Source organism: Felis catus, chromosome D1 (assembly GCF_018350175.1).
Source record: "Felis catus isolate Fca126 chromosome D1, F.catus_Fca126_mat1.0, whole genome shotgun sequence".
NCBI classification, from domain to species: Eukaryota; Metazoa; Chordata; class Mammalia; order Carnivora; family Felidae; genus Felis; species Felis catus.
This window is the reverse complement of record NC_058377.1, coordinates 20,017,725-20,031,831: the sequence shown is the minus strand read 5'-3', so window position 1 is coordinate 20,031,831 and position 14,107 is coordinate 20,017,725. Positions and strand designations below refer to the sequence as shown.

Here is a 14,107-nt window from a genome sequence, read left to right as displayed (position 1 = left end):
GTGGCTCAGTCAGTTGAGCGTCCGACTTCGGCTCAGGTCATGATCTCACGGTCCGTGAGTTCGAGCCCCGCGTCGGGCTCTGTGCTGACAGCTCGGAGCCTGGAGCCTGCTTCCGATTCTGTGTCTCCCTCTCTCTCTGCCCCTCCCTTGCTCGCTTGCTCTCTCTCAAAAATAAACATTAGAAAAAACCAAAAAAGATATCCCAACTAATGCCCACAGCCAGATGCCATGACTGGCCAGCTGCTCTCTAGGATGCCTGGGTATTTCTGTCTCCGGTAGTTGAACTGTATGTTTACCAGCAGTTCTTTCTGCATTTGTTTGCAAACCTGTTGATTTCTATCACACATGTTATTAAAATTATAAAATTCATTGGAAGGTCAGATTGTTTGGAGAAGTCTGTGTGTGAACAGAGAGTCATTATTTTCACGACAACTAAGTAAAATAACTTAGAATGACCCAGCAAAGCAAAAGGCAAAATGAGAAGTAGGGCAGGGGGAAAGCTGTAAAAGATTATGGAAATGGTTATTAGCAAAATCAAAGATTATGTTCTTAGATCCTAGGCTTTTTAAGTTTTCCCTCTGCTTTTAAGAAATCCAAAGTATATGGGGCGCCTGGGTGGCACAGTCGGTTAAGCGTCCGACTTCAGCCAGGTCACGATCTCGCGGTCCGTGAGTTCGAGCCCCGCGTCGGGCTCTGGGCTGATGGCTCGGAGCCTGGAGCCTGTTTCCGATTCTGTGTCTCCCTCTCTCTCTGCCCCTCCCCCATTCATGCTCTGTCTCTCTCTGTCCCAAAAAAAAAAAAAAAAAAAAAAAAAAAAAACGTTGAGGAAAAAAAAAAGAAATCCAAAGTATAAATCTTAGCTCTCAGACTGATTCAGGAAAGATGACGCAATACCCTGGTAGCATATGCACGGACAGAAGAGGCCTTGGCCCCTCTGTTAAAGGTTGGTGAATTAATGTATGTTTATATACTTCACGTGAAAATCAACTATCTCAGATTATCATTGTTCATATCTGCTTTGACTGCTTTTTTTCTTAGGTTTATTTATTGATTTTGAGAGAGGCAGAGCAGGAGTGGGGAGGCGGAGGGGCAGAGAGAGAGAGAGAGAGAGAGAATATCCCAACCAGGCTCTGCTAGGCCAGCCCAGAGCCCGACATGGGGCTTGAACTCATGAAACTGAGATCGCGAGCTGAGCCGAAATCCAGAATAAGATGCTTGGGGTGCCTGGGTGGCTCCGTCGGTTAAGCATCCGACTTTGGCTCAGGTCATGATCTCACGGCTCGTGAGTTCGAGCCCCATGTCAGGGTCTGTGCTGACAGCTCAGAGCCTGGAGCCTGCTTCGGATTCTGTGTCTCTCTCTCTGCCCCTCCCCTGCTCACACTCTCTCTCCCTCTCAAAAATAAACATAAAAAAAAAAAAAAGAGTGAGATGCTTAACCAACTGAACCACCCAGGCACCCAAGCCACTTGGATTGATTGACCAAATACCATTCCTGACCTGTATCCTAGAGGTTCCCACTGTACCAGGGGGGCTTCTACCTAAACAGCATCCTCTCAATGCTTTTCTAAAAAAATTTATTTTTAACATTTATTTATTTTTGAGAGACAGAGAGCACGAGTGAGGGTGGGGCAGAGAGAGGGAGACACGGAATCCTAAGCAGGCTCCAGAGAATCTGAGGCAGGCTCCAGGCCGTCAGCACAGAGCCCGACGCGGGGCTCGAACTCACGGACCGTGAGATCATGACCTGAGCCGAAGTCGGACGCTCAACCGACTGAGCCGCCCAGGCGCCCCAGCATCCTCTCATTGCTTTTACACCATGGCACCTCACTCCCTAGGCCTCAATACTTTTTCCGCCCACCGCCACCTGCTAACTTCTGCTTTTTAGAGAATCTGTTTAACGATCGCCTCTTCTGTGAAGCCCTCTCTGACTTCCCCTGCCAGACTCGCGCACTTTTTCTTCTGTGTTCCTTCGGGGCCGTACGTGTCTCTGCTACAGCAGCTGCCACTTGGTACCCACTCTTTACTCTGGGGGCTTGCCACGGGGCCAGAAGGTCCCGAAGAGCAGATATACTGACAAGCCGCAAAAGAACGGCTTCTTCCCGTTGCCACAGCTCCCGACCTTACCACAGAGCCACGCCGTATGGCCTGGGCAAGATGGCACGGAAGGGTTGGGCACACCGGGCGCCTCTGTGCAAGCTGTCCTGAGACACGATTACTCGTGTGACGATCACTTCTGGCTTTCGAAAGGGCATGCTTTCGTTACGTGGAAAGGTTCTCTTTTCGTGGATCCCTCCTCAGTCACATGGAGTTAATGGAGTGCCACTCTGTGGATCATACAACTGGTAGCCCAAGCCAGTGCGAAACAGCACGCGCGGAAAGACGCCTTAAGCAACACACTGGACAAAACCGTAAAGTTCAATTTAAATTAGGCTGTCGTGGGGCGCCTGGGTGGCGCAGTCGGTTAAGCGTCCGACTTCAGCCAGGTCACGATCTCGCGGTCTGGGAGTTCGAGCCCCGCGTCAGGCTCTGGGCTGATGGCTCGGAGCCTGGAGCCTGTTTCCGATTCTGTGTCTCCCTCTCTCTCTGCCGCTCCCCCGTTCATGCTCTGTCTCTCTCTGTCCCAAAAATAAACGTTGAAAAAAAAATTAAAAAAAAAAATAAATTAGGCTGTCGTAAGTAAGTGCTCTTGTTGCGGTCGCACGGGGCAGAAGAAAAAAAAAAAAGGCCAATCAATGAACGCACAGAGTACTTACTCTGTAGAAGAAACGTTTTTACCAGCATAAAGAGGTGAGACTCGAACATGCCATCAGACTGGAAGAATTCTCTAGAACGGGATTCTACGTTTCTAGCCAGATGTGTTTAGAAAAAGATGATCATTTAAAGGTAAAGCCTGATTTTCTAGACAGCCAAATGTTTTGCTAAGGCTGAAACTATGGAAAAGGCAAGCAATGTATCACTTAACTGTTAATCTTCTCTAGTGGGAGACTAAGTTCAAATTAAATGTCAATAATAATAGACATGTAGGGCGACATGCCCATCCAAGGCTTTCACACATAGTATCTCATTCGGTCATCCCAATAACCCTGAACCTGTGGTACGAGGCCGAGGCCTTTGAGCTGCATCGCAAGAGGGGGGTACAGTTTTCCTAAGCAAACAAGATAGGGAAGGGTCGTCCATCAGTGTGGCCAGAAACACAGGGGAGATGCTGGGTTCGGGGAGCCGCGAGCTCCCAGAAGATGCAAGGGGGAGGATGACAAAAAATAAATAAAAAGACTGAAGCAGCAGGAAGGGGCTGGGTCTCGGAGAGGGTGTGCGAGTCTGAGAGTCTGAGTCTGACCTACAACATGGCAAGTGTGAAGTGTCCCTCCGCCTGCCCGCTTCGCGGACGGTCTTCTGGGGGTCCTGCCGTCGACCGGGCTGGCAGGGCATTTACATGCTATCCTTTTAGCTACACTTTCTTATCCCACCTGAAGCCCCATCCCTTTCCTTTTGCGTCACTGTAACCTGAAAAAAGAAAACAATCTGTTTAGAAGCCGTGGCTTCGGAATGCTCAGTGTTGGTAACAGCTTCCCTCTGCTGAGTGTCTGCAGTGCGTCGGGGGCTTTGTATTATAATTTTTTTTCCAATAAGCCTCCAAGGCAGACGTTGACCCCACGTAATAGATGAAGAAGGTAAAGTTTAAAGAATTTCTTGCTCAGATGTCGAGGAAGTGCCACCACCTAGGACGTTGGGGGAGCCAGGATGTATAATCCATGATGGTCTGACTCCCAAACTAGCGCTTTGCGTTGGTTTTGTTTTTTTCTCCCATGACATCGTGTTGCCCCTACGGGAGAATGCTGCTCCCAAGGCTGGCACAGACCGAACGAAGCTGGTCCCCCAGAGCTCCCGACGTTTTCCCTTTGCCGTCCGTCCACGCCTCAACTTGGACGACGTCCCCGAGCCCTTCCCAAGAACCCAACCATCCCAGTTAGGCTCCCCCTCATCATTTCATTAAGTAGCTATTCAGCATCCTCTGAGGCTTTTATTGGCGTTTGAAATTATCTTGTTACACGTTTCTTGCCTCTGTCACGTGACTGGAAGGTAAGCTCCTTGCATCCTAGGCTCTGTGTGTCTTGTTTTCTGTTCCATGCCGAGCACATCGTTGGTGCTCATTAAAGGTGTGTGGGCTGACTGACCTGCTGTCGCAGCAAGAGCCACAAACGTATGTTGACCTTCAAAATGGGTAGTGGATACTTACAGGGCTTTATATTGGCTTCAAGGCTACAGGGCGACTGAATAACGTTTCTGTGTTTGCACTTGAAAAGCATCTGTACTTTCTAAGGAAGGACAGGAGAGGAATAGCGTGTCTAAAGCTGTTCCTGCTGTTTTCCAAGCATGCTAGATTTCACCTTTATCAGTCTTCAGAGTCATTCTGGAATCAAGACACAAAGGCAGTTCCTTTTTCAAGACCCCACTTTCTTTTCATGATAGATCATACATGGGCTCAAATCCTGGTGCGTTTCCGGCAAACGCTGAACAAACCATGAATAAAAAAGTTAAGCCTTGAATACTCCCCAGCAAAGCTCCTGGCTGACTGTGATACTTAGGTGCCCTCTAGTGTGTGTTCGTTTTTATATCCGTTCCTTGCTTTCCACGGCATGTGATAAAGATCTTCTCGTGTATTTCAAGGTGATTTCCAGTGCATTTTAATGTACGATCAGCAGATGTATGAAAAATGGCACACACAAAAAATTGCGGAGCAATTGAATTGAAAAGTCGGTGGTTCTGAGTCATTATTTAAAAGCAGAGAATGCATTTTAGGTCACCCCCAAGCACTCGGGGGTGTATAGTTACAAGGGTTATTACAAGATGTTGTGTGTTGTGGATCCATAGGCATGGTTCCAAAGAGAGGAGCTATCAAAGGATATAAGGGGAAAAGCTGTGCTCTCACTCTGGCCCCCCGTCCACCCTCTGCAATTAGCACCCGCCAGTCCTATCAGGGTTTTTTATGCGTTCCGAACAAAACGTGTATCTTTAGGGGCGCCTGGGTGGCGCAGTCGGTTAAGCGTCCAACTTCAGCCAGGTCATGATCTCGCGGTCCGTGAGTTCGAGCCCCGCGTCGGGCTCTGGGCTGATGCCTCGGAGCCTGGAGCCTGTTTCCGATTCTGTGTCTCCCTCTCTCTCTGCCCCTCCCCCATTCATGCTCTGTCTCCCTCTGTCCCCAAAATAAATAAAAACGTTGAAAAAAAATTTTTTTAAAAATAAAATAAAAAAGTGTATCTTTATTCTTCCTCACTTTTTTTACACTGTATGTGCCATTCTTCTACACCTTTACTTTCTCTGTTAATAAGCCCTGATAAGTTATCCATAAGAGGTCATGGAGAACATCCCCATTCCTTTTTTTTTTTTTTAACAGTTACAATGTCCTCTACTTTATGGATGTACTATAATTTCAGTATGCCCCAAATAGTAGACATTTGGGTAGTTTCCAGTCTTTTGCTATTAAAAATAAGGCTGAAATGAATAATCCTATACACGATTTATTTAAAAACTGCACATACCTAACTAGGAAAAATGCCTCGGAGTGGAATGTATTGGGTCAACTAAAAATAATTGTGGGGTGCCTGGGGAGCTCAGTCGGGTAAGTGTCCAACTCTCTCTCTCTCTTTTTTTTAATGTTTGTTTATTTTTGACAGAAAGAGACAGAGCATGAGTGGGGGTGGGGCAGAGAGAGAGGGAGACACAGAATCCGAAGCAGGCTCCAGGTCCTGAGCTGTCAGCAGCACAGAGCCCGACGCGGGGCTCGAACTCACAGACCGCGAGGTGGTGACCTGAGTCGAAGTCAGAAGCTCAACCGACTGAGCCACCCAGGCGCCTCTCTCTCTCTCTCTTTTTAATGTTTATTTATTTGTTTTGAGAGAGAGTGCAAAAGGGGGAGGGGCAGAGAGAAGAGAGAGAGAATCCCAAGCAGGCCCTGTGCTGTCATCACAGAGCCCAGTGCGGGGCTTGATCCCGTGAACCATAAGACCATGACCTGAGCCAGAATGAAGAGTCAGACACTTAACAGACTGAGCCACCCAGGTGCCCCAAGTGTCCAACTCTTGATCTCAGCTCACATCTTGTTCTCATGGTCGTTAGTCCAAGCCCCGCATTGGGCTCCATGCCGGGCACAGAGCCTACTTAAAAAAAAAAAAAAATCATAATCATTGCTAACACTTGTGTAGTTTTTGCTATAAGCCAGGCATTGATCTAAGCACACTCCCTATATTAACCCATTGATTTAATCTTCTTAATAATTCTGGGAGAAAGTACTATTATTTATTTATTTATTTATTTATTAAAAAAAATTTTTTTTTCAATGTTTTTTATTTATTTTTGGGACAGAGAGAGACAGAGCATGAACGGGGGAGGGGCAGAGAGAGAGGGAGACACAGAATCGGAAACAGGCTCCAGGCTCTGAGCCATCAGCCCAGAGCCCGACGCGGGGCTCAAACTCCCGGACCGCGAGATCGTGACCTGGCTGAAGTCGGACGCTTAACCGACTGCGCCACCCAGGTGCCCCTATTTATTTTTTTAAGGATGAGGAAACTGAGGCACATAGAGGTTAAGCCACCTGCCCACGGTCAGACAGCTAGCAGGTGTCAGTGCCAGCCGCCGTGGCTCAAAAGTCTATTCTCTTAGCCATTATGCTTTACTTTTTCAGGGAGTAAATGTATTTGTATTTTAAATAGATATTAACAAAATGTCTTCCGTATCAGTTATACTAATTTATTCTCTCACCAACTATTCTGTACTATTTTGGCCTAAAGGCTGAGGCCTAATGACTGAGGTTGAGGATCTTTTCATGTTTCATAGATACAGGTAATTAACTTTTCTGTGAATTATCTATTCCCGCCTTTGTGTATTTTTATATTGGGATTTTTTGGTCTTGATTTCTAGGAGCTCTTTATATATTGGAGATATTAGTGTTCCATCTATGATATGAATTAGAAGTATTTTTCTACTTTGTTCTTTATATTTTGACTTTCTTAGGCTTTTTCTCTGCAGAAGTTTCTGATACTTATGTAGTCAAATTTCTCAGTCTTTTATAGATTTTGGACTGTGAACCATTTTGAGGTTATAGGAGAATTTTCTTGTTTTTTTTTCCACCTAGTATTTTTACGGTTTAATTTTTCAATTAAATATTAGACCCATTTGGAATTTAGCTTGTTGTATGATATGAGGTATGGATATGACTTCATTTTTGCCCAGATGGCTACCCATTTGTTTTATCGAACAAGCCATCATTTCCTCACTGACTTGAGATCCTGCTTCATCGAATCATAGTATCATATCCTATACTCCCGTATGTAATTTGGCTCTGTTTCTAGACTTTCTACCACTTTTTAATGTCTGTATATGCATTAAATGTTACCCTGGTATTTAATTATTGAGACTTTATAATACACTATGTGGTAGTACTAGATTCTCTCAGGATTCTTTTTTTTTAATTTTTTAAAAATTTAATGTTTATTCATTTTGAGAGCGGGAGGGGCAGAGAGAGAGGGAGACGCAGAATCCGAAGCAGGCTCCAGGCTCTGAGCTGTCAGCAGAGAGCCCAACGTGGGGCTCGAACCCACGAACTGTGAGATCATGACCTGAGCTGAAGTCGGATGCTCAGCCGACTGAGCCACCCAGGTGCCCCTCTCGCATGATTCTTAATTTCCAGAGCTTTCTTTATTCCTGGTTTTAGATTTCATCTGAACTTAATCAGCTTTTTTTTGAGTTTTGTTTTTTAAAAACACTGTTGACTTTTTTTAAATGTAAATTTCTTAGGTTTACTTTCTTTTTTAAAAAACATTTTTAATGTTTATTTATTTATTTACTTGAGAGAGACAGAGACAGAGTGTAAGCAGGGGAGGGGCAGAAAGAGAGGGAGACACAGAATGTGAAGCAGGCTCCAGGCTCTGAGCTGTCAGCACAGAGCCCGAAGCAGGGCTCGAACTCAAGAACTATGAGATCACAAGCTGAGCTGAAGTTGGATGCTTACCCAACTGAGCCACCCAGGTGCCCCTTAGATTTACTATCAAATCTTCCCAAATACAATACACTACTTAAGACCCTGTATTACTCAACTGGGCAGGGATGCTTGCAACAATAAAATGTATTAAGAAGCTGGTTTCCTTGGCTGTGTAATGGCAATTGACATTAAGTCATTCATTTGGCAACAGGTGTCATTTGTCCTTTCAGTATTTCTAGTTGTAAGACACTTGTCATCTTTTTCAAAGAAATTAGGAGGAGACAATAGATTTTCAAATATGAAAACCTTCCAGATAGATGCTGCTTAATCTAAAACAATAACTTCCGCACCTGCCACACCCAATACTTAACCTCCTGCTCCCAAATCCACAGAACAATCCTATCAGCCATTGAAAACATCAATGCTCTGTGGGTACTCACGTACCCAACTTTGACTTTGGGTCTCTGGAAACCCCTGTACGTGCTTTATGTGTGGTAGGGCAGCCTTGACATCACCTGGGAATTTGTTCGAAATGAACACTCTTAATTAAGTCTTGCCTCCGACCTACTCGATCGAAATCTGTATTTTAACAAGATCCTGAGGTGGCTCATTAGTGCCTTCGAAAAGTTTGAGGGGAAAAAAAGATCCATGATTCTCAGTGGGCCTGATAGCAGAAGTGGCATCACTCAGAACTATGTAGAAAATTCAAATTCTTGGGTCCCACCCTATGCCTGCTACATCAGAAACCCTAGGTTAGGTCCAGCTGTCTGTTTTAATAAACCCTCCAGTTGGCTCTGATGCACACTAACGTTTGGGAACCACTGTTGTTGTTGTTTTGAATGTTTATTTATTTATTTTGCAAGAGAGGGGGGCAGAGAGAGAGAGAGAGAGAGAGAGAGAGAGAGAGAGAGAGAGAGAGAGAGAGAGGGAGAGAGAGAGAGAATCCCAAGCAGGCTCTGCCCTGTCAGCGCAGAGCCTGATGCGGGGCTCGATCTCACAAACCGGGAGATCATGACCTGAGCCAAAATCAAGAGTCAGATGCTTAACTAACTGAGCCACCCAGGTGCCCCTGAACCACTCCGTTAGATCAAGGATCCTCTCAATCTTGGCTAAATATTAGAATCACTTGGGGAGCTTTGAAAGAAAAATACTGGCTCTCAGGATCTTACCCCGAGATGTCAGTTGGTCTGGGTGAAGCCAAGAATCATTGTACAATTCGTTTCTCAGGTGAATCTAATATCCAGTGAGGCTTTCTAACCACTGCTCTGGAAATACGATTTCCCCCTCAAAAAAACTTTATACTGAAGAGAATAAGTTTGGAGGTGATGGAAGAGATTCAGTTTTCATTTCCCATATATTTACTGAGACCTTGCCATATGTTAGGCTCATTACCACGAAGATTAAAAATAACTACAAAGTGGGGGCGCCTGGGTGGCTCGGTCGATTAAGCATCCAACTTCAGCTCAGGTCATGATCTCACGGTTCCTGGGTTCGAGCCCCACATCGGGCTGTGCACTGACAGTATGGAGCCTGCTTGGGATTCTCTCTCTGTCTCTCTCTCTCCCTGCTCCGCCCCTGCTCACGCTCGCTCGCTCGCTCTCTCTCTCTCTCTCTCTCTCAAAATAAATAAATAAGCTAAAAAAAAGATAAGTCCAAAGCATAGTTCTTGCCCATAAGGGAACTTTTAATCTCTACTAGCAGAAAGACCTGCACATATTTCATATATAAATAATGAAAGGAACACATCATTCTATGCTATTGACTATATATAATTCAGTAAAACAAGTTACATGTATCATATCCCTGTTAGGTTAAACTGATTTCTAGCCTGTTTATTTTTAAATTGCTACCTTTTTTTTTTTTTTTAATGGAGTAAGATGAAGGAAATATATGTTGGGAAATGATGAAGAAACACTTTCGATTATAATTATAAATAAGCCCTTCAACATTTAAACCTGGACCAAGTGGCAGACAAGGTCAATGGCCACTTCAAAGACTAATTCATGAGCTTAAAGATTGAGCGGGCCAAAAATGCTTTGAAGCTTCCTCACTGGCATAACACAGAATTATGCTGTGGAATCACTGACAGTCAATTCACCCCAATGTTGTCTGTAAATTAAGGTACAACTACTAAGAAAAATTAGCAATTAAGAAATCAGCAGTTAGGGGCGCCTGGGTGGCTCAGTCGGTTGAGCGTCCGACTTCGGCTCAGATCGTGATCTCACGGTCCATGGGTTCGAGCCCCGCGTCGGGCTCTGTGCTGACAGTTCAGAGCCTGGAGCCCGTTTCAGATTCTGTGTCTCCCTCTTTCTCTGACCCTCCCCTGTTCATGCTCTCTCTCTGTCTCAAAAATAAATGTTAAAAAAAAAAAATCAGCAATTAAAGAGTTTATAATAAAGCTATTTTCACTTTTATTAGTAGACATATAACTCTTTCCTTTGGCTTCATTATTTGCCTCTCCTAGATTGGCTGCTTTGGAGAACACGTTTAAAAATAAATGAAAAATATTGTTCTTGTCTGGGGGAAACTACTGGCTAAGCATTTTTCACAGATACTGGACTGTTGAATTTATATTAAATTTTTTTTTAAATTTTTTAATGTTTATCTTAGAGAGAGAGAGAGAGAGTGCAAGTGGCAGAGGGGCAGAGAGAGAGCGCGGGTGCACGCGCGCGCATGAGTGGGGGGGGAGCAGAGAGAGAGGGAGACACGGAATCTGAAGCAGGCTCCAGGCTCGGAGCTGTCAGCACAGAGCCTGACGTGGGGCTTGAACTCATGACCTGAGCCAAAGTCAGACGGTTAACCAACTGAGCCACCCAGGCACCCCTATTTATATTTTTAAATGGGCAATGAAGCAAAATCCACAATTCCACCTAAGCTTCATGAAAATTATGTTAACATCTAAAATTGGGTCAAAATTAAATTCTGCTAAGTGTTTTGATAATTCAGCTGAATATAATACATCCATTCCTTTGTTTTATTATAAGTTACAAAGGCAAGGATGTGACCCTAATCCTTTAAGACTATAAAAGGATTTTCTGAATTAAGGGAAAATCTCAAATGTTCATCTACCTCATCTCTCTTGTTCTATCAAAAAAAAAAAAAAGAAAGAAAAGAAAAGAAAAGCTACAGGTTAGAACAGGTTAGAGCACTTTAACACCAGTTTGAATCTGGAATGGGTTTAAGGGCATCCTCATTTAATACCCTTTCCTTCTTATTTGAAAATGATTCCACGTTAGTAGGTAATGAATTTCAAGCTATTTCCCCAATATGGATGGTAGATATACTGATCCGGCCCTTCTTTTCTTTCTTAACAATTTTTAAACATTTATTTTTGAGAGAGAGAGGAGAGAGAGGGCTCGCAAGCAGGGAGGGTAGGGGCAGAGAGAAGGAGACACAGAATCTGAAGCAGGCTCCAGGCTCTGTCAGCACAGAACCTGACGTGGGGCTCAAACCCATGAGCCGTGAGGTCATGACCTGAGCCGAAGACAGGAGCTTAACCGACTGAGCCACCCAGGCACCCCAGACCTTCTTTCTTTTTTTTTTTTTTTTTTTTTACATCCACAGACATGTCCACCAGGAGGTGGGCTGATAGGATCGTTAATGAGTGCCCATGAAATAGATTTTGAATCCATCATCTGGGATAGAATTTATTCTAGAAATGATCAGATGAGAAAGGGGGGGGGCATTTATTCTACTTTTATAGATGGAGAAACTAAAGTTTAATTATATCATCTGCCCAGAATAAAGGAAGGTGTAGTGATTATCAATCATGGTTGGAAAGGTAATAAAATCACGTGGAGAATGAAAAACGATGACCAAACAACCACATGATGTACCCCGCCCCTCTGCCACTACCACACAATATGTATCTAAAATCTAAGTTGAGAATAACTTGTGTATGTGAGTTGCTGTTTCTGATGTGAGTTTGTCATGTCACCTCCGTTGTATTGGGCATTTAAGAGGGTTGAAAACCAGGTAACCAGCACAGGGAACCATACGTTCAGTCCTCTGTTTTATCTAATGGAATAGGCAGTTAAAAAAAAAAAACTGCATTTGGGGTGCCTGGATGGCGTAGTCGGTTAAGCATCCAGCTTCAGCTCAGGTCATGATCTCGCAGCTCGTGAGTTCAAGCCCCGTGTCAGGCTCTGTGCTGACAGCTCAGAGCCTGGAGCCTGCTTGGGATTCTGTGTTTCCCTCTCTCTCTTTCTCTCTCTGCCCCTCCCCTGCTCGCACTGTGTCTCTGTCTCTCTCTCTCAAAAATGAATAAACATTAAAAAAAATTTCTTTTTAAATTCTGTTTCCTTGAATGGAGATATTTTGGATATAATTGAATTCTAGCATTGTAAGCCATTGATGGCTTTGATTTTGCTCTTAAGAATTAGTGGAATAACTCCCCTGATTCCTCAAAGAAGAGCAAGGACATTTGTCTTAGCCATGTGGTTACAATGACATCACCATCTCAAAGGAAGTGGTGTCCAGCCATTTCAAACAAGGCCAAGTCCCAGTCTAGGGCTGGGAAGAGAGAAAGGAGCACTTACATACCTGTTCTGAGAGCACGTCCCCCCTTTTTTTATTGTGAAGCTGAAGATACGAGTCCGTTTTAGGAGTAGGTAATCCCAGAGTCAGCTTGTTTTTTTCCACAAAATATTGTTTGGACTTCCTTCGCCGCCGGCCACGTGATCCTGGCAGAAAAACCTCATTATGTGAACTTGAACTCTTCAAGCACCGAGAGAGCTTGCTGGACTTCTCCAGATCACGGTCGCTCAGCTCCGAAGATGGCTGGCTGTGATGGGTGCCGCGCTCATAGTTCGGGCTTAAAAACTCACTGCCAAGTAAGGAGGCAACGCTCTGTGGGCTCCTCTTCTGTTCCGCCTTTCCCCCAGGGAGTTCCATGGACGTCTCCTTGGAGGGGTACAGTGGATCTGAAGTCAGATTTTCAGTCGAGCTGTCTACAGACTCTGGCCGTGCTTCCACAGTCAAGAACTTCCTCTCCTCTTTCTTACTCTTCCAGTTTGGGTCGTATCGCAGGTCTGAATATTTATCCTCTACCGGCTGTTGGCTGCCCAAAGCAGAAGGAAAATGTCAAGTCTTTCATCAAAATGAGCTTACTCATTATAGTTAGTTGATTATCCTACTTAAATCTTTCTCCTATAATTTTCCTCTTTACTATCTTTTTCGTTTTTTGTTTTTTTTAATTTTTTTTTCACCATTTTTTATTTATTTTTGGGACAGAGAGAGACAGAGCATGAACGGGGGAGGGGCAGAGAGAGAGGGAGACACAGAATCGGAAACAGGCTCCGGGCTCCGAGCCATCAGCCCAGAGCCCGACGCAGGGCTCGAACTCACGGACCGCGAGATCGTGACCTGGCTGAAGTCGGACGCTTAACCGACTGCGCCACCCAGGCGCCCCTCTTTTTTGTTTTTAATGTTTGTTTATTTTGAGAGAGGCGGGGAGAGGGTGTGCACATGTGGGAGGGGTAGGGAGAGAGAGGGAGGGAGAGAGAGAATCCCAAGCTGGTTCTGCACTGTCCGTGCAGAGCCCAGTGTAGGGCTCGTTCTCCCAAACCACGAGATCTTGACCTGAGCCGAAATCAAGAGTCAGATGCTTACCCTGCTGAGCCATTCTTTTGCTATCTATACGTTCAAGACCTATCTGAGGCTCAGATTAGGTTTACACGCTGTACCTAAGGACGAAAAGGTCTTAATTACCCCAGTTCATTAAATTACAGAATCAAAGTGGGGGATAGTTAATTTATAAATGCCAGAAAAACAGCTGAAAAATAAATGTCAGTGACTCACTGGTTTAAGGGAGGCTGTTATGCACACCTTGAGTACTTCGGCTAATGAAGATAAAATTGATTTCACGTTTTGGCTGGTGACACACACATTTGACTGCTTATCTAGGAAGAACATGTTGTTGCTGCCTGGACGCTGTTTTCCTCGGTCTGCGCCTTTTGTGAGGGAAAGTAAGATTCGTCTCAACTGAATACCCGCCTAGGTTCATCCTGCTGTAAAGCGATTTTACTTTTCACTTTGTCTTTGTAGGTTTTATCAGCCGCGCTACAGAAAGATCCCCAAATGTTGAGAATCCGAACTCATCCTCCATTCATGTTCTTTTCATTGGTCGGA

At 44.7% G+C, this 14,107-nt stretch overlaps 1 protein-coding gene across 7 annotated transcripts in view; it reads right to left on the bottom strand.

Moving 5' to 3' along the window:
• JHY (junctional cadherin complex regulator) overlaps positions 1-14,107 on the bottom strand; it is a 62,331-nt gene that overhangs the window by 32,583 nt on the left and 15,641 nt on the right. For all 7 annotated transcript variants that reach the window (XM_045038436.1, XM_023239206.2, XM_023239210.2 and 4 more), the window contains one exon: positions 12,521-13,037. In XM_045038436.1, coding sequence (XP_044894371.1) covers positions 12,521-13,037 — 517 coding nt within the window. The remainder of the gene's footprint in view (positions 1-12,520; positions 13,038-14,107) is intronic.